The 27,921-nt window shown below is 41.1% G+C and overlaps 2 protein-coding genes across 4 annotated transcripts; one reads left to right on the top strand and one right to left on the bottom strand.

Moving 5' to 3' along the window:
- The first annotated feature begins 80 nt into the window (after positions 1 to 80).
- rftn2 (raftlin family member 2) lies at positions 81 to 16,717 on the top strand. Its single transcript, XM_026295385.1, has 9 exons — positions 81 to 454; positions 8,912 to 9,092; positions 9,931 to 10,039; positions 11,163 to 11,337; positions 11,467 to 11,685; positions 12,581 to 12,687; positions 12,817 to 12,920; positions 13,017 to 13,098; positions 13,901 to 16,717. Exons 1-9 carry the CDS (start codon positions 316 to 318, stop codon positions 14,102 to 14,104), a joined length of 1,320 nt encoding a protein of 439 aa, XP_026151170.1. The 5' UTR covers positions 81 to 315; the 3' UTR covers positions 14,105 to 16,717.
- On the bottom strand, positions 16,645 to 27,325 carry LOC113123387 (MOB-like protein phocein). 3 transcript variants are annotated; one of them, XM_026295389.2, is made up of 9 exons: positions 27,185 to 27,325; positions 24,753 to 24,908; positions 20,716 to 20,778; positions 20,150 to 20,250; positions 19,854 to 19,896; positions 19,421 to 19,507; positions 19,180 to 19,259; positions 18,750 to 18,861; positions 16,645 to 17,906 (listed from the first exon to the last, which is right to left on the bottom strand). In XM_026295389.2, exons 1-9 carry the CDS (start codon positions 27,185 to 27,187, stop codon positions 17,772 to 17,774), a joined length of 780 nt encoding a protein of 259 aa, XP_026151174.1. In that variant the 5' UTR covers positions 27,188 to 27,325; the 3' UTR covers positions 16,645 to 17,771. The 3 variants fall into 3 exon arrangements, with proteins under 3 accessions (XP_026151174.1, XP_026151171.1, XP_026151172.1); XM_026295386.2 differs by lacking the exons at positions 24,753 to 24,908; positions 27,185 to 27,325 and adding an exon at positions 21,891 to 22,063; XM_026295387.1 differs by lacking the exons at positions 16,645 to 17,906; positions 18,750 to 18,861; positions 19,180 to 19,259; ... (2 more) ...; positions 20,150 to 20,250; positions 20,716 to 20,778 and adding exons at positions 23,985 to 24,254; positions 24,355 to 24,444.
- Between the last annotated feature and the right edge of the window lie 596 nt (positions 27,326 to 27,921).

The following is a 27,921-nucleotide window of genomic DNA, read 5'->3' as shown; positions in this document are numbered from 1 at the left end:
CGGAAGCTGTATGATCCTGTGCGTCTTGGCTGTGGAGGAACTTTTCTCCAGAGGGGGGGGCTCCGCTCCCTGTCCACGCCTCCGACCTGCAGCCTCCAGCGGGACACTTTCTCCGCGAACAGCCGCTTCATGAGCTGGTCCTGGGTCTCTGTTCCACCTCTGAACCCACAATCCGTGAGCTCTCGGCGGACTAACTGCGGGGACCCAGGCGGGATGGAGCGCTCCCGGTAAACCCGGCAAACCCGATAAAGTCGCAGCGGCTCCTCCGGTGCTCCCACCCCAGCTGAGCGAGAGCCTGTCCCCGCCTGGGAGACCATGGGCTGCGGCCTGAGGAAGCTGGAGGACCCGGAGGACAGCAGCCCCGGGAAAATCTACTCCACCCTGAAGAGACCGCAGGTGGAGACCAGAACAGACACCGTGTACGAGTATGTGCTGCTGGACTTCAGCCTGGAAGGTGAGATTATTATTACTATAAATAATAATAATGATAAGCAAAGTTATTCAGAGTTGATCAGTTTAAACCAAACGGGGGCGGCAACTAATTATTTTCCTTATTGATTCATCTGCTCGTTATTTCTTTACTCAGTTTAACAAAAAAAGTCAGAGAAATGGTGAAGTGATATTTTCCACAGCCTGAGCGGTTTTAAAATGTAATGTTCTATTTAATTAATAACCCACAACCACTTTACCTTCAGTTTATCTTCACATTTAACAAGACAAACAAATATCTGACTAATTCAAACAACTGGCGGTTCATTTGCTCATTACCTGGTCAATTAGTTCACTAATCCTTGAAACTCCAGTTGCCACATTAACTCACCTGGAGGCCAGATGCAAGATGTTTACCTTACCTTTACCTTAGTCCTGGACCAGTGACAGAAATGTAATCAACAAGTCCTGGACTCATTGATAAATCGTCAGGGAATAAGTCAGTTTTTAAACAAAAACCACAAATTTCTGCAGGTTCATGGTTTGATGCTCAGACTAAGACATTTAAAAATGAGACACTGGACTTTGGGAGACTGTGATTTTACTGTTACATGTTTTGGTTATTTTGTGATCGGAATAATTTTAAATAATGTCCAGCTCTAGTTTTCTATTTATTACTCTGTCATTTTAATTGAGTTAAACACACTAGAATAAGCACAGAAATAAAATATTATTTATAGTATTTCCTATTTTAAAATGGCCCAAAAATCCCCTTCATGTTTCTTCTTCTGACTTTATTTGGTGTTAAAATGGGTCCAAACAGCAGACACGTCCTTTTCATGGTGTTTTTTTGGCACAGTAAAACTTTACTGTTCCCACAGGAGTTGTTTCCCTGCGTTGTTTGAAAAGTGCCATAAAATAGACTGTTTAGGCAGACGGACTAAGTACCACCGACACGTTTTCAGATTTAGTTGAAGCTGTTCCCAGGTCCACATGAGAGACGTTATGGTGTCTAACTCTGGACTTTTCCTAGCAACAGGCCTGTTCGTTCATCCTGTGTAGAAATAGGTCACACCAGGTTTTTTTTTCCTCAGCGCACACACACACACACACACACACACACACACACACACACACTCACTCTCCCATGTGGTAGCAAAATGCGCCACCCTCCCAGAGAAACCTCCAGCCTCCAGACACGAAGTCTAATTTGAACGTGTGTGATAATCTCAGATGACCGTGAGCTGCTGTTTCTCAAGGATAATCCCGTCATCTGGCCGTTTTTGCTGTGACCTATTTGGAAGGAAGTGGTGATTAAGTTCGGAATGGGGCCTGGCATGCAAACAGCAGCCGACAGTAATGAATCACAGAGGAAAGTGCTGCTCTCCAAATGATTCAGGGAAGCAGAGTACGTTTCCTACCTTCTAATGACTTTGTCTGATGCTCGGCATGTTTGGGCTGCAGCAGACACTTATTTTCATTATTGATTAATCTGCCGATTGTCTCTGTTAATTGTTTCATCTATTAAGTGTCAGAAAACGGTGAGAAATAGCTGTGACGCCTTCCACCAACCCAGTTAGCGTCTGTAAATGTCTTACTTGGTATGATCACAGCCTGAAAACAACAATATTGAGTTTACAGCCAGTAGCTGTGTTTACACTGAGCCTGATATTCCACCTTTAATTATCCGTTCAATAGGAAAATATTGGCCATGGAAACACTTGATCTGATTGTTTGTGCACGTCTGTCCCTCGCTGGGGGAACTCTAAGTGACAGGCCGGGTTTCTGGAAGAAACAGGAAAAAAAAAAAAGATAAAACTAACCTGAGAGTGATTTTGACGTTTTTATTGGAGACTTTCAAAGATTTAAGGATTGTTGAACATTATGATGGTCAAAAGGCTCCAAACAACCAGTGTTTGAAAAGATGAACTAAACATTTCAAAGTCACTGCAACAATAACATCAATGAAAACTATCCTGCCCTACAAAAGGACAAAGCACTGAAAGTGCCCTGTGTTTCCAGTGGCCAACGCTGAGTTTTCTTGTGTAATGACTGGTCAGCGAACGTTTCATGACCCACGGCAGCAGCCTGAGGTTGTGTGTCAGCATGAGTTCTGTCCTCACACATATAAATACAGCGACTTGAGCGAGTGAGTCACTGAACCGCCGTTTACACCAGTGCTCCCAGTACACCTCAAAGACCTCCACATGGACTTAGATCCAGGTTGATGTTTGTAGCAGCAGCAAACTGAGAGTGACTGCTGAACAGGAGTCGGTCGGGTCAGTGCTCAGTCACACAGACTGCTGTGGCAGATTTGCACCAAACATGGACTTTTAATTTGGGATGTTCCACCTGAAATTGATCACAACAACATTCACTGGTCCAAAACTGTATCCAAACGCTCAGTACACAGTGATCGGACCACCTGAAGCTGGATTTTTGAGAAGTGAGGAAGACAAAGGCTGGATATATTTTTTTATGCTGGGAGGAAATGGTAAAAAAGTGAATTTCATGTGCAGGCTTTCTGTCTGTGACTTGAAATGTGCGAATATGCATTTCTCTCTCTCTAAGTGTGAAGACCCTGTAATTGGCACAGCTAAAGATAAACTGCAGTGATTCCAGTCTGGAGATGGCTGACGACCCACAGACTCACTTCTTTATGCCTTTCTTTAATTTAACACTATACATGGTTTACTTCAGTGAGCCTTGTGTTGATCATCTCATTGTATCATTGTAATTTAGTAAAGAATAGGTGCAGCATATGTATGGGCGGAGCCTGTCGAGTTTCTTCTTGTCTAATGAAAAGATCCCTGCTGTTACAAATGTGTTTTCCTGGCTGTGAACCAGGATTAAACCAGACTGATTCTCACTTCAAGCGAGTGTCTTGGCAGGATTCACTTTCCAATTTGAATCTGGCTCCCTGATGGAGAAGATATCTGTGGTGCTGCTCACAGTCTTCTCACCTCTCTGATGGAGCAAAGCCAGAGAGACTCAAGTAGAGAGCTGCTGAAGTTTCCTGCTCTTATTTAATCCAATCTCTATCTGTGATTTTCCTCACAGGGTTTGTTGCTACAAGTGGAGTAAAAAATGTCTGGGCATGACCGGGCCAATATCAGTGAAGGAAGAAGCGTCTGAATGATTTACTTCAGTACCAGTACTAATACTTTAAATGCATTAAAAACACATGTTCCAACAAAGGTCCACATGTATCCTTGCTGGTGGAGCTGATGGTTTCTGTGCAGGTTGTTCCAGAAACTCACTGGATGCTCCTGTCGGCTCCCTGAAGACTGCACGCTCTTCTTCACCTCCTGCTTTAACATACTCATTAAAGGCACCCTGTGTTTGTAGAGGATGGACTGACTGAGTCCTGGAGGGGGGACAGTGAAACAGAAAATAATGAACTCCAGTGCTGCTCCCAGCCATTATCTCAATCCCACTCCTCCTTGCTTTAGCCTTGTCTCTCCTTGAAACGACGGAGTGTTTCTGGGACACGGAGTGACCTTCACACGCTCATTTTCATCTTCCTCTCTCTGGCGCTTGAATGTAGAAACACACACTCAGACACACAGCAGTCTCCCATGGATTTCCCAGTGCCGTGCCCAGTAGCCGCACAGATCCCAGTCAGCTTGGCCTCGTTTTCCTCCCACTCAAAAGGAGACTGGACGTGGGGCCTGGAGCCGGAGGCAGCACATCAAAGCACCTAATGACTAGTACGTCCCCGAGCTGATTACTGTGTAAAGTGTGTACTGTGCATATCCTGCATGTGTCTGTTTGTGTGAGAGCAGAAAAGCATGTGGGCTTTTTAAAAGGATCTTTGATATTTTCATTGCATTTCTGCTTCTTCAGTTCACTTTCAGCCGCTTGATCACGTCGAGTCTTTTTATTATCAGATTCAGAAAAAGTCAGACTGGCTTTCTGTCCACACGAACTCCGAGGTTTTCCCACCGGAAAAAACTTTGTCAAAACAGTCTTCAGAGGAGATGATTCCTAATATACTGTGGTGAAAATTAACTTTTGGAAGAGTCCTATACAGAAAGTAACCAATAAATTGATAAAATTTCTATTTTCTGACCCTTTATTCTTCTGAAAGTCGGCACCATGAAGGTTTTGGTGGGTCAGGACTAGATGAATTCCAAGGGATTAGCGGCTGGAGACATGGTTTAACCTGACGTGAGGTGTATTCACGGCTGGATGGATGAGCTGAGGAAGAGATGGATGAAATGAAGGGTGAAGAAAATCCAGCGAGAGATATTGGTTTGACCCATCTCTGCCTCAGACGCCTCAGCCCACTGTCCTGATGGTAAAGGGGTTTCTGTCTGCCTGCCTGTTTATCATTTCCAGGGTTGAGTGCAGTTTTCTGTAATCTCAGTGTAATCTGTGGATCTGATGGGTCATGCTGGATTATTGCAGATTACAGGGAATATTTTGATTATTAAATTTGGAGGAGATTTGAAGGGCAGCTCATTTCATCAGAGGCCTTGATCACTATAACGTGTCTATTAAATTAGTAGGTTTAAAGACCTTCACTGGTCATTTTAGTTTAGCCTCTGATTCTGTTTTGCTTTTTATGAAGTTTCTTTCAAGTTTTTGTTTTTTTTTTTTGCAAAGAGACGTCCAGATAGATTTGTCCAGACTGAAATATCTCAACAACCTGTGCATGGATTAAGAAATGAGCCCCAGAGGATGATTCCTAATGGTTTTTGTGACCCTTTAAAGCAGCAATAATATGATTTACTGACAACGTTGGAGGAGACCATGAAGACTCATTACAGCAAACAAAACCACTTCAAATGTACATATGGGCACCTTGTTCACAACATGACCTTAAACTGTCTGACTCTCATCAGAGGTTATTACAGTTATTACAGCTAATTTAGCTCATTTAACACTAGTCTTGTTAGATTTCAAGAACCAGGCCAATGATTCTGTGTGTGTGTTACTGAGTCCAAATCCCATCCAGAACCTGGGATGGGATTTGGGATTTGTTGAACAGCAACAATGAATGTGGTGTCGTCAGCATAACGCGTGTGAATCCAGAACCTGGTTTAGCTTATTGGTCTGTGCCGTAGACCTCCACTGCTGCACAGGCTCACATGGTTCTTCCTCACCAACAATAGGAGGCCTGTCTTTTTCCAAAAACCAGCTCCAGACGCTGAGAACATCACTGCAACAACAGAGAAAATCACTGGCCTTATCTGTTAATCTTTCCATGGACTGTGTTAGTTGATGAATAGCCAATAAAATGTTTGTTTGTTTAGTCCTGCTGACTTGAACATCTGCCACCTTACCCTCTTTTCCCATGAGACCACCACAATGGAAAGAAGCTTTTGCCTTTATGTTTGTATCCCGAGCAGTGTAACTGTATGGGGGGGGGGGTAACCTCAGTCCTTATTGCTCTCAGTCCTTATTGCTGTCTGCCTGATGAAAGCTACTAAAAATAAAATACTCTGGACGTGCCATGTTTGTTGACAAGTCAGCCCCGCCTGACTAATTTGCAGAATAGAAATTACAGGATTGTTGAGAGCCCAGGTGTGATTATCCTGATGATCCAGATCCTGATCATGTTAATTCCAGGTGTAAATGAGGCTTCAGGCCGTGTCGCTCCTGTTTCCTTTGCTCCTTGTTGCCAGGCAGTTTTTCTGCTTTTCACACCTTTAGAGTTCCCTCATTCACGAGTCATAAAATCCACCTTTTTAACCCTGTTACACTGTGAACCCTCCTCCTTCACCCCCCATTTTCACAGCTCTGTTTTCTCTGCACCCTCAGTTGTTGCTCAACCCCCAAATTCGCCCCCCTCAACCTGTCACACTGCCAGTTCCCTCCTCTACGTCTTTTCGTTTTTTCTCCCTCTCAGGCTGAACAGAGGCCTCAGTGTGCGGGTGAACGGGGGGTGAGGACTGAAAACAGGGGAGGAGAAGAGCAAAATGCTGCAATAAAAGCTGCTGTGTGTCGCTCCAACTCTTTCAGGACAGTTTATGATGCAACGGGGCCCTGAACTCAAACTTGTAAAGGAGCCCCCACCCTCATACAGAGGAGTGAGAGCCCCAGGTGGAAGATGTGACCAGGATGTTTGTAGTTCTAGACATTTTGTGCATCCTTGTGATCACTTTGTCTTTGTGTGGTTGTTTTACAGAAGTTTTGATAACACCACCTTCTTTGTCAGGTTGGGGGGGGGCACCACTTTTCAGATTCCAGTCTGAGCCTCTGGTTCTCCGCCCCTGTGTGCGTACATGACATCATGGTCCTCCTGGGAGCCATTAGCTGCAGCCCTGTTGCCTGTTACCTTCTGGTCTGACCTCCAGACGCTGCTAGTGATCCACACTTGTCTTGACTGTTTTTTCACCGACTTAGTCCACCAGCTGTAAGCCGACGTTGAATTTAAATTCACCTCGAGTGTTTGGGAAGGGATTTAAACCCACAGGACTGCCAATGAACTAGCAGTGTGGGCCCGGCCCCTGCTTTGGTGGGTTCATTGAGGTTCTGGTGGTGTTTAGTCTCATAATGGAGCCACGCCGACAGTCCATTCACAGGCAGCAGTGCCCTCAGCTGTGGGCTGCTCTCTGCGGTCTCTGGGGTGTTTGTTCGTGAGAATGTGGGGGGTTGTACTGAGGAATTTCTCTCTCTCTCTCGCTCACACACACACACACACACACACACACAAAGACACGTGCACACTCACACACTCTTTATCTTCTTTACCATCTTACTCCTAACTATCCCGTGTCTTAGCGCTGCTCCATCCAAAACACATAGTTTACTGTGTTTGCAATGCTGCAAATAGACTTTTCGTGTGTGTGTGTGTGTGTGTGTGTGTGTGTGTGCGTGCGCGGGGGGCACATAGCCAAACCTCTGGGAACAGACACTCTTTGTGGACACAGGAAGTACGGTGACGGTTACAGCGATTTCCAGCCAGGGTTTCAGACAAACAGCACCAGAACAACTTAACGCTGACTGTACTCTTTCCACCTGTAGTTGGTAAAGAAACAGATACACAGAAAAGAGAGATAATAACAGCTTTAACAAAGGACATGAAATACAGTAATCAAACAGTTAAAGCTGATAAATTACATAAAATGATAAAGATCATGATACAAGTTTAAAAAGGTGTGCTCTTGGCTGCCATTTAAAAAACATAGAGCTGCGGTTTATCCCATAGTTTAGGTGCCGTGATCTCAAATGTGATCCTTTGGTTGCAAGTCTAGACTTGGGAACAGCCTGGAGAAAGTGTGCACCTTTGTTTATATCTTATCTTAGGCTTTAGTCATTTCATGTTTTGTAAGTTACCTGAGTTGTTACCTGTGTTATGGAAGTAATGGGAAAGTAATGAGGGGAAGGTGACATTGGGAGTATTGTGTTTCCTTCTAGTGCTTCCAGTTAAAAGCAGATTATCTGCATTTCAGATGATTTTTTTCGTCACTGTGCAGACTATGTGAGAAGAGGTTGCAGAAATCCAGGCAGGATTAAAGAAAGCATAAATAACTTTTCTCCAGGTCAGCGTAAGGACAGAAATGGTTTGGTTTTAGAGATGAGTTATTTACTTTTCAGTGTTTCACGTTTGAATAAAAGACGACACTTTCCAACCTGTGTTTTTTTTTTTTTTTTTTTTAAAGCATCCGGAGATATTTCCGTGAAGCCTGGACAGTCCCCTAAATGTATTTTAATAAAAAAAAAAAAAGCTTTTTTTCTAATCCATATCTGGATTAAAGTAAAGTATATTTGGCATCATCTTCAGCACCACAGATGTGCTGCTTTTAGAAATATAAGAGGTTTTGTAAAAATGTTCTTACAAAATACTTAACAGGAAGATTATCTGAAACCTGGCTAGACGGTTATAGACTAAAGGATTATTCCCAACAAAAATTGAAAGTGTAATTGATACTCAAAAGAATAACATGTAATGCCACAGGAGCCACTGAACATAAGCACATTTCTGTATATGTCTCAGAGCCACCCCATCATCAGTTTCACCACATCACACGCCACAGCTGGAGGAGCAGCGCTGAAAATATGCAGATCATTCCTGTGTGTGCATGCAGAAATATGAGTTTTACGTAAGCGTGTGGTGGAGCTTCCTTCAGCAGGCCTGGGTTTGTGGTTGGTTGTTTTTTAGCACAGGCAGACTCAGTGGGACTCAGGATATTAAAACTCTCAGATTCAGCAGCTGTGACACCTCTCGCCTCCTCATCAGTGACATCTCCGAGTCTGTGTTGACATTTCGCTTTCACACACTCGTACTGACCATATATGCAGAAATATGCATGTGGTTTTAATAAATGGTTCCATATGTGACACCTTCCTAAAAATATCCATGACATTTCCCTGCTAAAATCCAAAACACTGCTGGATTTAAGTTAACTAGCGCGCCTCATTGTCATGTGCATTTCTTTGTCCTGCAGACTGTGTGTGTTTATATGTAATTTTATTTTTATAAACCAATTGGGTAATCAGGAAATCAATGCAGCTCTGGTTTTGTTTCATGCAGGAAGTCGTCCGACGGTACAGTATGTGGCTTCGCTCTCTGAGCTACCTCAGGCCCTGCAGCCCTACTACACCCAAGGCTACGTCCTGGCCGCCCTGCACCCCATCATCCTGTCCGTGGGCCGGACACGCTCGCTGCCCTTCAGCCTGCTCTACCGCGCCATCATGGTCCGTCCCAGACCCAGGTAAATGAATTCACACGGATTCAAAATGAAATTCAAATGTGAAAGAATCAGACAGAGTAGATAGATCTCACCCCATCAAGAGTGGGGTTCCACAGGGATCTGTTCTTGGTCCATTACAAGATCAGCAGGGAGTGTGACATCATCTGGATCTGAAAATTAATTTATTTGGATTTTATGAGCAAATGCTTCTGAGAGGTCATTAAAAGCTATTGCACATGAGGCCTTCCCACTGTGCACACAGCTTCACTGCGACACTGTGTAGTAAGTAGATAAAACATAGATGAATTCAGCTGCATATTTAATGCAAAGCTCTGGTAGGACTGGGATGTCTGGAGGAGGAGGGGGGTGTCTGCATTTTGGTTTGACCTGTGATGATTGGCTAGAAATCCACCCAACAACAGGGGCCCCACAGTAGCCAATGAAGAATCTCTAAACTCAGAGTTTGGGATACACTGGTAGGAATGTTAATTTCATACAATTTCTGAGGTGAATTCTTCAGGGTTATGAAACAAAATTGAACAATACACCATATGGCTCTTTAATTTTACAAAATCTCGTGTACGTTTCACTGTAAATTGCCAAAATGGTTGTTTACCCCTCGTCTAATTGCCTGGACGGTAGCTGGTAGTCATCTCCTGCTGAGCCTGTAAATGATTCATGTGCTGGGGTCTGCACCTTTGTCCAGCTGGACACGTTCAGCAGGTTTAAGTGCCACTGACCCAGACCCCCCGCTGACCTGAACAGCGAAGCTGAAGAACTAGAAACAAACATGTCAGACACAGTTGCTGCTGAACATGCCTCACTACATCCTGTTTGCTCTGTCTGTGTGTTGCTGCAGCAAACAGACGGCGTCCCTGTGCCACAGCGTGCCGATGTTGAGGGTGGAAGAGTGGCCTTTACCTGGAGACTCACTGACAGGTGACACTGTCAGAGCGCTCATCGACCGGGTCAGTCGATATTTACTGCAGCTTACACTGGTATACTGTTATGTGTTGCATATAAACATCCTGATTATAGAAGCCTCAATATGACGAGTTGAGTATTTTTCACTCTGATTACACACCGGTGATCCTCCCAATGTAATAATCACTATAAACAGATTTGTTTAGGGAATCAAACATGTGATTATTGTATAGGTGTCACTTTACAATGCAGTGTAAATAATCCGAGGTGCATATACTGATTTTAATTTATTGGTCTGATAAGTACAAACTATACAGACATGCTTTTTGCATGTGGTTTGTCCCTTGGGGCCACCGTAGAGACGTCATCTGGACTCAATCAGATGATGTGTATATACATGTATATGGACAATAACAAGAATCAGTGTATTTTGGAGCATAACCAGTGTGGGAGCATTACCTCCACACTGTTTTAGTCAGTTTACCTTAACACGCAAAAATGTAAAATTCAGTATTTACTTGACTTTAAATGATTTCAGCCCTTATTTAAAGGAATTGTCTGGAAACCAACAACTACTTATAAACTCAAGTAACAGTCTCAGTAAACATGCTGCCTCTCCCTTCGCTATAATTTGGACCTAATTACACAGTTACATGCTCTAAAGTTATGGGACCAATAAAATAAAGTGCTACCAAAATGTTTAGACTAAAGTGACTTGGGCTCAGTAGATGAAAGTTTGACAGTCAAATACATGACGAGGTGTCCAGACAACAGGAAAATAATGTGACAGGTTCTGTCTGTGGCTGTATCAGATTAGACTGAAACTGAATAAAAATACTGGTGAATTTAGCCACAACAGTGATGAGCTGCTTGATTAAATTATTCATTTGTCCCATCTCTGTGGTGGAGGCTGCCAGTGGCACATTTACTGTGCCAGGACATGCTCTAGAAATTTCCAAATGTACTTCAGTATTTCTTGTTTATTGCACATGTTCTTGTTGATGATGCCAATAAAGCCTGTTCAAAGCAGTGGGAGCATTTCACGCTGTATCTTCACTTGTTAAAATCTGTGTCTAGTAGATAAGAGCCACAGTGTTGTAGTAGTGTTGTTTGGACAGACAAGGTTCCTGTGACACTTTACCTTGAAGTTGTTTTTTTTCCTGGCAGGTGAACAGCAGTGCCCGCGGCGGCGTTCGGTTTATCGGCTCCGTCCTCCAGCAGGTGAGCAGGATCACAAACGGCAGGATTCACAGTCCGAAGAGGGGCTGCCGCTCCCCTCCACGCAGCCCTCCTCGTACCCCACCTGGAGACGGAGAGCTGGAGGAAAACACCCACAGTCCGGGTCAGATACTCTGCTCTCCACATCATGCTCCTTTTATTTCTGTCTGTGTGGGAGATGTTGCTTTAATAAACGCTAGACCTGCAGACTCACCTGTCTTTAACTTTTATTTCTCCTTCCTTTCTGTTCCAGACTTGAGGTTGCTGGTCTTCTTCCACTCCTGGGCTCCAGGCTGTGCTCCTCTGGACTCACTGGCCTGTCAGTACCACCAGGGGGCGCTCTCCATGCGTGTTTCCAGGAAGGGCCAAGTGGTCAGCTCCCTGGAAGCCGATTGGCTGGAGCTCACTGCCGCCTACTACCGCAAAGGCTGGTCGCTGGTGGACTCCTTCGTCTACTGGGACACACCTAAAGGTGGGTTTAAGGTCCGAGCCAGTGTAGTAACCCAGCTCAGATTCTGCATCGCTGTGACGTTTGTGCATAACATTTTGATTCAGATTTGCCACCAGAGAAAACTTATTTTGGTCTGATCAAAAATTTTAAAGTTTATACATCTGTAAAAACAGAAAATAGGATTTTATTTTTTTTTTACATTTGAGCAACAGAATTTTTTTTTTACTATTCAGCTTCATCAATGTTTTGACCTCAATGATCAAAATATTTGCTAATGAATCTTCTGTCCCTCAACTAATAATTTAATCAGTTCAGCTCTAGTTTCCATTTAGTTACCAAAATATAAATGTGCATGAAAACACCATGTTCAAAATTATTTTAACTGTCAGTTATTGAAGGTAAAAAGATAAATATTTGTCTTTTTAACATATTTTCATTGAATTCTGTCACTAATTGCATGAATAAGACACATAGAAATTGTGTATAGATATAAGAGAGTGAAGAACAGGAAGACTCGGGTTCACAGTGTTTCTCTTCTTCTGCTCTTTGCATTTTCGTCTTTTCTCATTAAATCAGTCACTTCCTGTTTTGGCTCCTCTCTCTGACCCGTTTTATATTTGGAGCCGTGCTGCCGACCTCGCTGACCTCACTGCCGGTTCCTCTGTAGAGCCGCAGACACCATCTGCAGACTTCTGAGGCCCGTGATAGACACACACTCACGCTGCGTTCCGTCAGCACATGGGACTCTCATAACGAGCTGAACCTGTTTCTAATAACTGGGTCATTATCACTGATGTGTTTCCTCAGATGAAAATCTGCCGTGTGCTCAGTGATGGGGAAATATTCTGTATGTCTGAGTTACATGTAATGACATGACGCCATGATAAAATGAGGTGTGTGTGTGTGTGTGTTGCAGGCGAGCCGGTGCCCAGGTCCTTGGAGGGATTGTTTGTGTATGAAGAGAGAAGCACGTCTCCTCCCGCCAACGACACCATCGTCGTGGAGCAGTGGACCGTCATCGAGGTCAGAGTCTGAATCATATGTTTGTGCAAGAGTGTCACTGTAAAGGGTCAGTTCACCCAAAATGAGAGAAAAATAGCCCGGGTCAGGGTAGTCTTCTACATGAGCAGTATGTTTCTGTGTTTACATCAGGGCTCCAATGTGAAAACGGACTACGGGCCCCTCCTTCACACTCTGGCTGAGTTTGGCTGGCTGCTCACATGTGTGCTGCCAACACCCATCATCCGACACGACAGGTAGCTAGAGACATAAAAACTGTCTTTACTTCAGTATATTGATGCTTTTTAAGCCTGTTCCATAAACTAACCGTGTGTGTGTGTGTGTGTGTGTAGTGATGGGAACCTGGCCACAAAGCAGGTTGTGTTCCTCCAGAGGCCGGTCAGAAACCAGGCAGCAGGACACCTAAGGAACCAGGTCAGAGGAGATTCACACGTTAGTTTACACCAAGATCTTTTACCGCCATCCTTCACTTGTAGTAATTGGAGATATGATGAAGATCTTTACTTGGGCAGGATATTGTACAGCTGAACACTGAACTGTGACGTTACAGCATTTACAAGTACAGCTAATCAATCAGCAGGTTGATCTATAGCTGTTTGAGGTGGGAATAACCAACAGTTTGAAGTGTTTTGTTGTTCCCAATCTGTTCCTGCTGCCCATATAAACCATCAGCTACTGCAAAGTTATTGTAAGAAAAATGTAAATATTTACCAGCGAAGTAAAGTGAAATATATCCTGTAGGTACACTCATACTCTTAGCTCCTCTCGTGATGCTGGGATTAAAAAAATAAATATCAGTACGTGATAAATCTGTGCATAAACAGCACCAGTGCTCCCCAGCAGACAGAAAGTACCAGAGTTTGTGATATTTGGTGAAGGCTGATTATTGAATCAGTGTCACACATTCAAGGAAGAAGACAAGATTTGTGTGCTGAATCGCTCAGGCTGTAACATCAGTTATGCTTATACTGCACTCTGGTGAGCAAAGTCATAACTACAGTTTACTCGCTCAGGCTGAAGCTGTGGTTCAGTGAAGGAAACACGGCAGGTGAAGTAGATTTTTCTCTTTCAGCTGGATCATTGATCATTGAAAAGTGTGAAGTAAAATCATGTGTGAGATCATGTCTTCAGTAACAAACACAGTAAACGACCTTTGAACAGTCTTTTCCGTGATGCAGAGACACTGGCTCTAATGTGTCCACCTCCCTGTCTGCAGGCTCTGTCCGTGCACAGCGACGTGTCCAGCCGCTCAGTAAGTCGCGCCGTCAGCAGCACCGTCCCTCCTGAGGAGCTTTCTCCCACTGCAGGAGGCATCGTGGGCTTCCCGGTGTTCGGAGGGGGGTACCCCAGCGCCCTGTCCCACCTGGAGGAAGGTGGCTTTGAGCAGGAGGAGGGGAAGGCCGAGGTCACCTGTATGTAAACAGGACAACTAACGGGTGCAGACACAACTTTTCAGGATTAATCCCCTGTTGCATCATTGAAGAGATTATCCCAGACAGATGAAAGCTGAAAAGTCCAGACTATTCACCCCGTTCCTGTTAACAGAGACTTTAAAGTAGAACTCAGCACTTTTTAACGTGTCTTACGAAGCCATAATGAGGTGTTACCAAGAACTGGATCCAGTGTGTCCACATTTTTTTTTGTTTTTTTTTTTATAGACTTGTAGATTTGTTGGGGGGAAAAAAGTTCACAGGAGACACTTTACACACGTTTAAATTTGTTTTGCCTAACTTCTGCCCAGGTCAATGAGTCCTATAAAGCACAAACGTGCACAGATTTCTAAACGTTACAGAAACACTGGTGGTGAAAGGAGGGAAAAGAGGCTCTGCTTTCTGTTTTTTTGAATTACCTGTTTTCACAGCTAAAATATTTTCTTCCATTTGAAAACAATCCAACGTCTCCTCAGACCTTTTCTGATGCTTCAGGATGTCAACACCTTCTCAGTAACTCCTCCTTTACCTCTGTGTGTGACGGCGACACAGGTCGGGGCCCAGTTCTTCTCCTCCTTTATAGACTGAGGTGAGACTGCAGCAGTTTCCTGTGTACACTGGTACTGACAATATGTAGGGCTGACGTCCGTACTCACAGCCTCTTACTGTTCAGACACGATCATTCTGGGAATGGTTGTGGCTCATCATGCATATTTAATATTTGTTCAGCAGTGCCATCAGTGTACATGTGATTTTCTTCTGTGAAACCTTTACAGTGCATATGGTACTGACTGTCCCAGCTCAGAAGGTCCCCTAGAGAAGCTCAGCGCTACTCACTAGTCCTCACTGGCCCAGGGTGGTTAACGTAGGAAACACAAAACCTTCATCGCTGACGTTTTTTCTCCTGTAAAACTAAAAACACTTCTGATAAAATAGACATAATGAACCTACAGTTTGATGTCATGTCATCAAATCCTCAGTTTTGTGAAGCTAGAAACAAGTATTTGACATTTTTGCATTAAAAAAGAAATTAATATATGTATAGAATAGAACAGTTGTCGATTTATTTTCTGTTAACCAGTCGAATCGATACAGGACGTTAACCTGGGCCATGGAGCTGAGTTGCTGAGGAAAAACTGAGCCAGAAAAACACAACACAAAGGTGAGATTTGGGCAAATATTTGACATTTTAACTGGTTTTGCAAAGTTGTTTATCCCAGGCCTGTCTCCTGTGTGTGCAGCAGGTCCCAAACAGGGCTCACTACTGACAGCAAATGTTTTAAAGTTCTTCACATACAAACCTGTTTCTATATTGACTCACTGTCTTTTTAAGGGGAAAGTCTGTTCACGGGTCTTGGAAAGTCCTGCTGCAGATGTTAAAATGTGTTGTGGTAACAATTCATTTTCCTAGACAACAAATTCCACTTTCTCTCTCAATAATCTTATTTCCTGGCTAGAGTATAAACTTCTGGTACTAACTGCAGGTAAAATGGAGAGTTATTTTTATGCTAATTTGTATTCAGACGACAACAGCTGAGATACACGTTAAATGGTTCTTCAAATAATTACATTTCCACTAATAAATGAATAAATACAATTTTTACTGGGTTTAAAGGGAGAAATTTCTTTCACAGGAACTAAAACACACAACTCATTAAATTACCCAAAAACATAACTGTATATTTATACAATTGACTGAAGTAATTGTGAGAACTCTTTCCTGTAATTAGTACCAAACTACAGGGGTCTTACCCAGAAATGATTAGGAAATGAGTGTTACCCAGTTTTTGGTTTTAATTAGCCATCTTTGAGTCTGACAGTGTTGTACAACTGCAAATGCTAAGTCTGTGTTTTTAACGCTATGAAAGGGAAAAAACAGTGTTGTGTATATGTCATCGATGTTCGAATTCCTTACTGCTAATTTAGCTTTCCAATTGTGATGCCTGTTATTTTTACTTATGGGGAGGAAAAAGGAGGAAATGAAGAGCTGCAACTAATGATTATTTTCACTATCAATTAATCTGGTAATAATTTCTTTGATTGGCTGTTTGGGCAGGAACTAATCTGTTACTTTATTCCTCTGTCTATAAACATCAGTAAAGTGCTGTTAATGTCCACAGTGACACATTCAGGTGTCTTGTTTGGTCTGACTAACCTTTAATTCACTGCCATTTGTGACAAAGAAAACATCAAATTCTCATATTTCAGGAGCTAGAAAAAATTATTTGAAGATGAAAATACCTGAAGATGAATTTCCAATCCAACAACAGAATCACGGCAGCTCAAACTATACCTGCCCAATATGTTTTAAATGGACTCGATCATAATTTACTAAAAGTCAGTATTAATATTGCAACCTTTCCTGTTTGGAGAGTTGTGCACTGTTTTTTTTTTTATTGCATTAAACTTTTATTTTGCATGGTTTTTGAGTTGTGTCCTTTTAACATCTTCAGCATTTGTCACTATGACTCATCCCAGTTTTTAATAAATCTACTTTCACATCACATATTAAAATGTCCCCACAACCACCTGAATAATAGGTCTTTTTTATTAACAGACATCATGAAAATGTCAACAGTAACAAAAGTTTAGTCCATAAAAAACCAAAAAAAACAAAACAAACAGAAACAGTGGGTTTGATTGACTCCCACAAAATAACTTAATGAGGGAGAAGGTAAAAGAAGGAGGTACTGATACTTAAATGGGTCCGATATTCACTCCTTCCTCGTGGTGTTTCCTTTGAGATAAGCACGGCCGTGAAACTGGCTTTCAGCAGCTCAGCCTCTACCCATAAAGTCACGGTTTCAGTTACTTTAAGCCAAAAAAAAGGAGAATATCGGACACATTTTACGCAGTATTAAAACGGGGGCAGGATCAGAGTTAGCCGACAAGCCTTCCTACATACTCTGAAGAGGCTCAGAGGCTGAAGAGGAAGAATATCTGACTGCCAGTACACTTACAAAGCTAAAGATTAGGTTTTTCTTTGTTCACTACAGCACAAGCCACACAACTATATTGTGTTTAAATAGCATTAAGTCAGCAGGCTAATTTAGTGATCCATTTCATGGGACACCCCCAAAACAAGCTGGTAGGCAACACAAGCAAATAGAGAACAGAAGCAGACACAAAAAAGTGAAGCACCATCAGAAAACATGATAGTGAATTAAGAGAATAAAAGGGGTGGTGGTCTTATATACACAGGGGTGGGGAGGCTGTCAGTGTGCCTTTGTCAACAATACAGGTCACCAAGATTACACACGTTTGTTGTTTTTTTTTTTTTTGTTTGTTTGTATTTCCAGCTGCTTACAGAAGATTAATGAAAAATGTTTGTCTCAAGGAGTAGTGTGAGAGCAGGGCTTAATCCAGAGACACAGGGTGAAACTGAACACACACATACACACACAGTGCAGAGATGGATAGTATCATCTGCAGGCATGACTGAACTCTGCTCCCCCTATTCTTTACCCTTATTTCCTTTGAAATAGACAAGTGAGGAAGGACAAGGACAGTGTTACTAGAGAGGAGCTTTAATACACTGTAGTGTCTATATGTGTATGTGTGTGTGTTCTGTATATTCAGGTGTGTGAATGTGTCTCCCCAGGTCATGTATAAATATCGTGTGTTTACGTCTGTCTCCCTTATGGCAGCAGCTGCACCTTAGGCCTCGCTCTCCCCAGCTGATGAGGTGTTCTGCACTTCCTCCTCCAGGATGGGCACGATCAGGTTGTCCTTGGACATCAGGTTGTACTTCATTACGAAGCGTGTGAACCGGTGACAGAGGAATGTTTCATTCTGTGCACAGACAACACACAATACAACAATGAGCGTCCAGATTCTTCACTTCTTTTGGCCAGTCACAGTTTAACAACTTTGCTAATCAGTCCATGGTCTGAGGACGGGCACAGAGTTAAATAAGTTCAAGTTGGGAAGGTTTACTGTTCAGGGAAATTATTCAAGCATAAAAATTATAACTGGCTGACCAAAGTCCTTGTTATAAAGTCTGAATGTAGGAGAGAATAAAAAAAGTCCAGTCAGCAATAACAGAGAAGTACCACAGGAGCCCTGAAAGGTTATGGTGGGAGTTTTGTGTCTGAAATTTTCTTCCACTCCCTCAAATCCACACAGAGGCTGGGCTGTATTATGATACAGTATTACGTATTGACACTGTTCTCTCTCGGTGGCAGCCTTGCTTTGGCACAAGCCTGCATCACTGCAGCTGCATGGACGAGTAGCTGTGCTGGTTAACCACATCTCAATGCTGCGTTGTTGTTCACAGAGACAGACACCAGCTGTGGTTAAGACTGTATTCATCTCTGTGTTTGGGTTCTTATGATTAGACAGACCGATAAACTTTATTAATATCCCCAAAGGGAAATTCAGGATTATGGCTCTAAAACATTAATGGGAGAGACAAATTACACACAGGGCTTTCTCTGACATGACACAGTGGCTGAGCATTGTATTTAAGACTGTTATTTTCTATCTACTAATCATTTTAAGTGTCCAGCAGGGGTCAGCTTCTGGGTGGCATGTACACTCAGTGCCAGTTTATTGGACCAACCCAAGATTTCAAGGCTCTGTATAATACGCAGTAAGTTTTTAGTGTCCATTTTGTCCTTTTCCAATACAACTTACCTCATACTTGTCAAATATCTGGCGGTGATGGAAGTAGGCATGAGAGAATATCCTGTAGATACGACGACACACAGAGCCCAGTTTGGCCACAGATGACTCCTTGATGCTCACCCTAGTAAAACAAATCAGACAATAACAAACTGAGTACTATAATTTTCACTGATTGTAAAGCAACAATATTATTTTATAAATTACATTTGTGATTTTTTTAGTACTCTTTTAGGGCATCAAGGAAATAAAGCTGATGGGTTTTTAAGACGTAAAGTGGTGACAGTGAATCAGAACAGAAAAGTTGCAGTCCAGACCCAAAACAAAGAGCTGAAACTCACTATAGACCTCTGTAAACTGCAGATTTAGCTGATTGCTCTCTATAGTTAAGGTCATTGAAAGCAACACGTTTCACAGTGTAATTTTAAAAAACATGCCTGACCTGCTGGGGAAGTATTTGTTGCTATTGAGAAGACAGGCAGCTCCGTCCAGCGTGTGCCTGGTGTAATCAATGGCAGGGCACTGTGGATACAGAGCACATAACAGTGAAATCACACAAAGACCAAGACAAATAAACAATGCTAAGGGTTTCCACATAGGTGAAAGTTAGAGGAGATATAAAAAAAATACTCCACCACAACAATAAGTAAATATGAGCCATGAGTAAACCACTTGTTTATCACCTCTTTGGGTGTCTTGTGGGCAGCACATAAAAAGATCCACTGCTCTGTGGCCGTCATCTGGGTGCAGGTGTCTGGATGGCACTCACTCTGCAGGAGGAAAGACGAGCAGCCAACAGCTGATGTTACACTGATACCAGTCAAAACCTAAACACCTAAACCACTCCCTAGAACGAAGGACGAATCTGTTCATTAACCTCTGTCAGTGATTTGTGACACTGACTTAACTCACAACGCTAAAATGTTCTGGTGAGTCAACAGCAGCTGTGGTTGTAAGGACTAAGAACTGATATGAAGGGGGTTCATTCTTAAATTAACGTAAGAGTCAAGAGAGATCTGTGCATTGGTACTAACAAGATCAGGAGCAATTCCTTCAAATGAAGGCAGCCTCAATCAGAAAACTAAAACAAATTAAAAAAAGGTTCTGATTACTTACCTGCAGTTTCACTGCAAGTCCATTGAGCTCCAGGCAGAACTGCCTAAAAATGAACAAAGAACAAAAAAAGTAGAAAAAAAGTAAAATATCCTGTCAGATCAGACTGAGATTTCTGCTTCAGCAGGTAGATATTGCCCTTCAAGGCCACTTTTTAAAATACGATTTAACAGGGCTTCTGCAGGGCTCAATAAGTTCAATTTAATATTTTAAGACCTTAATTAGACCTTTTAATCCCCAACTGCTGGAAACCAAAAGACTAAATTAAAAACTGTGCCCCGAGTATTTTTTAAACTTACCTCAGGTGCTCGTACTTCCACACCCCCTCATCCTGACCTTCAGGAGGCTCCAGGATTTTGTCAATATTGGAGCAATCTGATCGAATGTTCTGCTGAATGTACTGAAACAGAGCCATCAAACACACATTTGTACACAACACAGAAAATGATTTGGGAAAGAACACAAACATGTATGTTATTTTCTTTCCCCCAAAAAATAATCTCTTCAAAAGATCTGAGTCATGGTTCCAACTAGACAGATATTTTAGAAATGGATCACAAGCCAAATCACTGAGAAACACAGTTTAATCTTCAACAATGTGTGGTAGTTCATAAGCTTCTGAAAATTAACTTGTAAGTACAGCTGCAGGTAAAATGCAGTACAGCGATACATATAACACTGTAATTATGAATTTTAGTGAAGCATAAGTATAATCCATCACAAACTGGAAATAATTAAGTAACATTCACCTGGATTACATGAATAAATGTACTTAGTTACTTTCCAACACTGCACTGAAATAAGACTATACCACCACGCACTTCTAAACACACACACACACACACACACACACACACACACACACCTGTTGGACAGCCAGGGTGCTGTCCATCTCCTCAAATGATTCATCTGGCCAGTTGTAGAAATCCTATACATGGAAGGAGGACAGATTTAGTCCACAGCAGACAAAGCTGTCATTGCAGAATAACTAATTCCAGCTACACAGTTGTTATCTGACTAATCTTAACTAACCATAATAAGGCAAGTATGACTGAATTTAGCTTATGACTGAGCAGATAAGGGAAAATTCAACAATACTGAGCGATTGATTCTCAGTTTTGTTTCTTTATCCAGTTACTTTTGTGAAAGGACTGTAGATATATTATCTGAAACCTTGCTCACTTTTAAATTAGGAAATCCTTTATTTATGAAAGACAAAAAACCCATCGAGCCAACAACAGACCAAGGTTAAAACATCTACACTTAATCATTTTTCATGTTAAACAACCAGACTCCTGTAATCAATCAATTACAACTAAACCACAAAACAAAGGGGGGATTTCGTGGGTTTTCGCAGACCAGGTCTAAACTAAAAACCACTAAACCCAGACTTGTCAAATCTGGACTGTATTAATACCAATAAGAAATAAATACGGTTTAAGACAGTTTCAGATCTGTGAAACTGGAAGCTAACGCGAGTCTCATTACAAAACCCATTGTAACGTATATTTCACAATATAACTATGAATGAAGACATACAATATAAACGAGCGATCTGACGGTCGAATTGAAGTTTGAATACAGGAAAGGTTTTGCAGATAAAACACATTAAAGTTACTGAAAACGTTAGTTAGCACTAGTTTTTCCACATTAGTCACAGTTACGAAGCTAACTTGACGCTAAGCTACTTAGCAAACCAGGATGTGATTGCTATGTGCAAAGCTGAAGAGCATGTTGATTAAAACGTGTATTAGCAACATTTCCGTGTTTGGGAGTCGTGTGTAAACTGTGTTTACCGAACTGGCCTCGTAATTATTTAAATATTCATGGTTTCCACAGAGTTTCAGCTAAGAGGACTAGCAGCTTATGTTAGCTAGCTCAGCTAGCCGTCTTCAGGTCAGGCCCTTCCTGTTTGTTTCTTAGCAAAGTTATCGATAAAAGACGTTTAGAAAACAACACAACACGAACAGGACAGTAGCCCACAGTCACCGGAGATTATCTGCAGTGATATTACAACATTCACAGGAGGCAGAAACGAACCTTTGCCTTGGTTCCAGGCCGATTCCTCCTGACAACTGCTGTACCCTCCGCCATGACCATCTCGACAGAGTACCCGGATGTTAGCTAGCCGCTGTGTTGTAGCATCAGAGTCGAAGTAAACACGACGCGGAACAACTGCAGTTTTTGAGGTTCAACGAAGTACAAGTACTCACACACATGTGTACTTTGAGGCGCTTCTACTTTACTGTAATATTTGCATTTAACATGAATTGGACTTGTAGCGCGGAGCAGTGGCGTAGCACAAAAAGTTTGAAGGGGTCAGGGGGCCGCGGGGACGCAGAGACTGAACTACAACTACCATGGAGACTAAACTACAAAGATAATAAACCACAACTACAGATAGACTAAACTACAAAGATAATAAACCACAACTACAGATAGACTAAACTACAAAGATAATAAACCACAACTACAGATAGACTAAACTACAAAGATAATAAACCACAACTACAGAGAGACTAAACTACAAAGATAATAAACCACAACTACAGATAGACTAAACTACAAAGATAATAAACCACAACTACAGATAGACTAAACTACAAAGATAATAAACCACAACTACAGAGACTAAACTACAAAGATAATAAACCACAACTACAGATAGACTACACTACAAAGATAATAAACCACAACTACAGAGACTAAACTACAAAGATAATAAACCACAACTACAGAGACTAAACTACAAAGATAATAAACCACAACTAGAGACTAAACTACAAAGATAATAAACCACAACTACAGATAGACTAAACTACAAAGATAATAAACCACAACTACAGATAGACTAAACTACAAAGATAATAAACCACAACTACACAGACTAAACTACAAAGATAATAAACCACAACTACAGATAGACTAAACTACAAAGATAATAAACCGCAACTACAGATAGACTACACTACAAAGATAATAAACCACAACTACAGATACTACACTACAAAGATAATAAACCACAACTACAGAGACTAAACTACAAAGATAATAAACAACTACAGACTAAACTACAAAGATAATAAACCACAACTACAGATAGACTAAACTACAAAGATAATAAACCACAACTACAGATAGACTAAACTACAAAGATAATAAACCACAACTACAGACTACACTACAAAGATAATAAACCACAACTACAGATAGACTAAACTACAAAGATAATAAACCACAACTACACAGACTAAACTACAAAGATAATAAACCACAACTACAGATAGACTAAACTACAAAGATAATAAACCGCAACTACAGATAGACTACACTACAAAGATAATAAACCACAACTACAGAGAGACTAAAAAGAGACAATAAACTGCAAAGAAGTTTTCTCCAGGTACTCTGGTTTCCTCCCACAGTCCAAAAACATGTATGTCAGGTTGATTGGTGACTCTAAATTGCCCATAGGAGTGAGTGTGAGTGTGTGAGGTTGTTTGTCTCTATGTGGCCCTGTGATGGACTGGTGACCTGTCCAGGGTGGACCCCTGCAATTCACCCAAAGAGAGCTGGGATAGGCTCCAGCAGGTCCCTGGGACCCTAAATAGGAATAATCAGGTATAGATGATGGATGAGACATTTTAGTAAATCATGGATTCTACAATCCCATCAAGCCTGCAGCTTTAAATGTTAATTAGCAGTTCATGTCCAGCAGCATCTTTCCAGTCTGTTGCAGTGATTTTTATATAACCTGTCATCATAAAAATTGTACTTATTGACCTAAAACAGACCTAGAAACATTAGAAAGTAACCTGTAATACATTAGTTAGTAGGTTAATTAGCAGATATTCTCAGTTACAACATATACATTTTGTATAAATGGTGCCTTTACAAACTCAGCCAGGAATTGTTAGATTTAGAGTACATATTAAATCAGAAAGATTAAAGACAAAGCAAACAGTTGTAAGTTCTTTGTGTAAGTCACGTACACATTTGTCTTAGATGGGTTTATTATATGTGGCATTCATCTTGCCTTAACAGTAGAGTTCAGGTATAATGAAGCAAGTTGCATTCACAGACAAGGCCCATGAGATCCAGTGACAAGATACAACAAAGACCAGTACGTAAACCTTGACTTGATATTTTATTCCAAATATTGACCATGGTTTTAAGGAACAATATGAGTTCATGAGACAAAAAGACAATTGACAGTTCACTTTTATTAATGTAACAAAATCAGATCAGAATTATTTACATTTGAAATAACATAGAAAAAAGAAAGACAGGAATGAGGCAACCTAATTTCCTCTATCCAAGGATGATGGGAACATCACATGAAATAATGAAGACTCATTCAACGTATTTCCCAAGGATATCACCATCGCGGAACAGAAAATAGTCCTGGAGAACACAAGCAAAAACAATAAATTAAACGGCTAAATACACAAAAAGTGAGAATCTCCACAGACAAAATAAAGTGATATTCAGCTGAAAAACCAACCTTGTCTTCTAGTACTACTTTTGTTCCACCATACTCTGGGAGAAGTACTTTCTCTCCGACCTTCACACTGACCGGCTGTACGTGCCCCTTCTACAAAACAAACAAACAAAAAACATGATTGCAATCATTGATGCTTTTATGTGTAATGTCTTTAATACTGAAGCTGGTAAAGGTGGGAAAATGTTAATCACTTTATCTACTGCTTGGTGTCCCCATGTATATCTTATAAACTGTGGACTAAAAGTATAGTTGCGTATAAATAGATAAGTACTACTTACTACTTCAGTGTATTTAATTATAGGACATGTCACCACTCAATGTAACACATACTCATAGCAGCTATGATTGTTTCTATGCCTGTTTAGAAATATGCAAAAGGGAAGCAGGCTGAGAATTACCTGGTTGACAGAGCCAGGTCCTACTGCCACTACTGTGGCCTGCAGGACTTTGCCTTGAGATTTCTCCGGCAGCATGATGCCCCCCTTTGTTACAGTTTCTGCTGTGAAGCGCTCCACCAGCACCCGGTCAAACAAGGGGAGGAATTTTCTGAAAGCCTGCACATGACCACAAAGTCAGAAAATTAGTCAATATCACAATGAAATAACACTTGTAACTGCAGCACAGGACCACTAGGGGCTGTCTTGAGTTGAGTACCAGCTTTGTCTTACACAAAACCCAGTGACTCCTGACCCATTTACTTTGCCTTCATGGTCACAAATCTGCAACCAGACGCGTTAATGAAAAAAAAAGCTTTAGATAAAAACAAGGACTACACTTAGGTACTCGTACATTTGTGATATACAACTTTATATTCAACTTCATTACATTTCAGAAAGAACTGCTGTTTTACTCTTTTACAGTTACACTGCAGATTAAAGCAGCTACACACCCACCAGGTGTTTTCAATCACTGCTGTAATACCCATCACCTGTCACTATAACCAAGTAGTTTGCCAATATGTTGATTTCAGTTATTTTTACTTGCAGAGTTTCCTTTTTCCATGGTACCACTACATCTACTCCAGTGAAAACATCGGAGTACTTCTACTTCTGACAACTGGTTCTACTTCATTAAAATTGCACAAGCTTGCGGTTAAGTTAAAGTGTAATGAAATGCAAATATCTGGTTGCAAGACAGAATGATTAATCAGCAGTTGTGGCTGCTGTTGCTAAATGTGAATGAAAATTAAAAAAGGCGAAAAACTGAAAACAAGTGAGGAGCTGCTCACACATGCAACCTTTGTTGAGTCAATTATTGCAAAACTCCACCTTTAAAGTCAAATCTTCATTATGTTAGATATTTTTGAGTTAAAGACTAATCAGTGTGGAGACTGGTTTTACAGGATTTAAACCACAAACTGGCAACACTCTGATAGTAGCAGATGTACCAGTGACCTTGGGTGAAGGTTGACTGGAGGGTGGGGAGAATCCCAGTTTATTGACTGGGCAAGAGGGAGGAGGGGTTACTTTTGGAAAGGGAGAGGAAGGGAGGACAAGGCCTGTTCTTGTCACTGATAACACACTGATGATAACATATAGGCATGTTGGGATTTTAGGGAATCAATCAAATTACTACAGATTGTAATAGCAAGACGACAGCCTTGACTGGTGCCGACATGCCCTCCAGCTTTTCACTGTTACATGATAAGATGAAAAAACTGTTTCTCCACTTTTCCAGAAGCTTCCCTCTCCACTTTGCATAAGATGACTGATCAACCTCACATTTTCAAACTGCCAGCTGCATATTATGACTCTGCAGAGTGTCTGATACTTTACCCACTTCATTTAGACTAATGAGGGTTATCACATCTCAGCAATAAAATTCACTAAGATTACAAAGTTTTTACAAAATTCAATATTGCAAAGTAAATTTTGAAGTTTTAGCTATGTGTATCTAATAAAATATTGTATTTTGTACTTTACTACATTTATATTCACACTTTAGGTACCAGTAATGGAAGAACTACTCAGCTTTTAAAATTTGAGTAAAAGCTACAATAGCAAAGTGTACAAACACCCTTACGAGTAGAAAAACTGCATTTACATTTATGCACGCGTAAAAAAAAAAAAAAGAATATAAAGCATATGTGACAATGTAATTATTGATTATTTTTGTATTATCAGGCTGAATTTGCAAGTGAACTAGTTACTAGCAGCAGTGACATTTGACCACATAAACTTAAATACTTAAGTACTTGTACTTTACTTTTCAGACATTTCACAGAGAAACATCAGACTTTTACTGCACTGTATTTATGTTAGATAAGACAAAGAGACCTGAGCAACAGTTTAAAGACACTGTAATAAGAAACTGCATGTAACTAGTCTGAACACTACCTCATTCATTCGTAACTGAGTGCTTGATCAGTGTCATGACCAGTTAGCTGTAACACTAATCACGAGGTTGGCGGTTCGAACCCCGGCTCCTCCAGGTCCTTCCGTCATTGGCTGAGACACTGACCCCAGGACTGGTGCACATGGTCAGATCCCAGTTTGCCCAGTAAATGTGAAAGGCTGAATGAAAACCTTTAACCATGTGAATACTCGTTAACTAACACCGAATTGGCGCACCTGCAAATTTAACAACAATAAAACCCGCCTGTCTTCTCTTTAATAAAACAAACATGATTAATAACAAACAATATTTTATGTTTTTCTACCTGTTTGACCTTGTCAGTGGATGCTCAGCGTGGCTAATATCACATTAGCTACATGCTAACGATAACTGACTTTCTGATCCGGGCAAATGTTTAAAATGTTCCGCTGCTCGTCTCCTAAGACTCGGAGGTTTTTCAGCTAAACACGGACAGTCTGTGGACACACCGTCTTACCATGTCTGGACGTGGAGCTGCAGCCGGTTTCTCCGTGACCGTGGATCCGACACACTGCGGGGACACGCTCCACGTGAGGAAATCTCCAGAAGGTGCATGCGCAGTTAGCTCCCGGAAGCTCTTTTGAATAAACTTTATTAGCAATTCATTTGACGTACAAGCAAGACAGTGAAGGTGTCTGACCAAACATCGAAATATACAATACACAATAAAATAATATAAATAATAATAATAATATGTTAAAAAAGCTACTAAAGTCTTTTAATGAATGAAAAGCGCCCTCAGAACAGTAAAGTTAAGAATTAAAACTTAGTACAGATTGAAGCATTTATATAATCAAAAACCAGATATTTTAATTTCTAACTAAACATATAATGCTTTTTCAAAATGCTTTCAGAAGGACACGTGGTCAGTTAAATATTATCATCTGACATTTCATATACTGAAAAATCTCTTCATTATTTAAGATAAAACTTTTCATGATGAAACAATAACATACAGTATAATAATAACTTATCAGTGACCTGTTTGGTCTGTATAACACCAGAAATCGTAATTTACATCTTACATCTGCACCTTTTCTATTTTCATAATAAAGTTGTTATTTAACAAAGTTGTTAATAAAGTTGACTAGTAAAAAAACAAGAGAAGATTCTAGCACACCTGTCGCAAACATCTAAGGCTAAACATTAGTTTGTGTTTACGCAGATTATACAGTAAGTGTAAAGTATGTACAT

This window comes from Mastacembelus armatus, chromosome 21 (assembly GCF_900324485.2).
Source record: "Mastacembelus armatus chromosome 21, fMasArm1.2, whole genome shotgun sequence".
NCBI classification, from domain to species: Eukaryota; Metazoa; Chordata; class Actinopteri; order Synbranchiformes; family Mastacembelidae; genus Mastacembelus; species Mastacembelus armatus.
The sequence above is the reverse complement of the archived record's forward strand: the minus strand, read 5'-3'. Positions and strand labels throughout refer to the sequence as shown.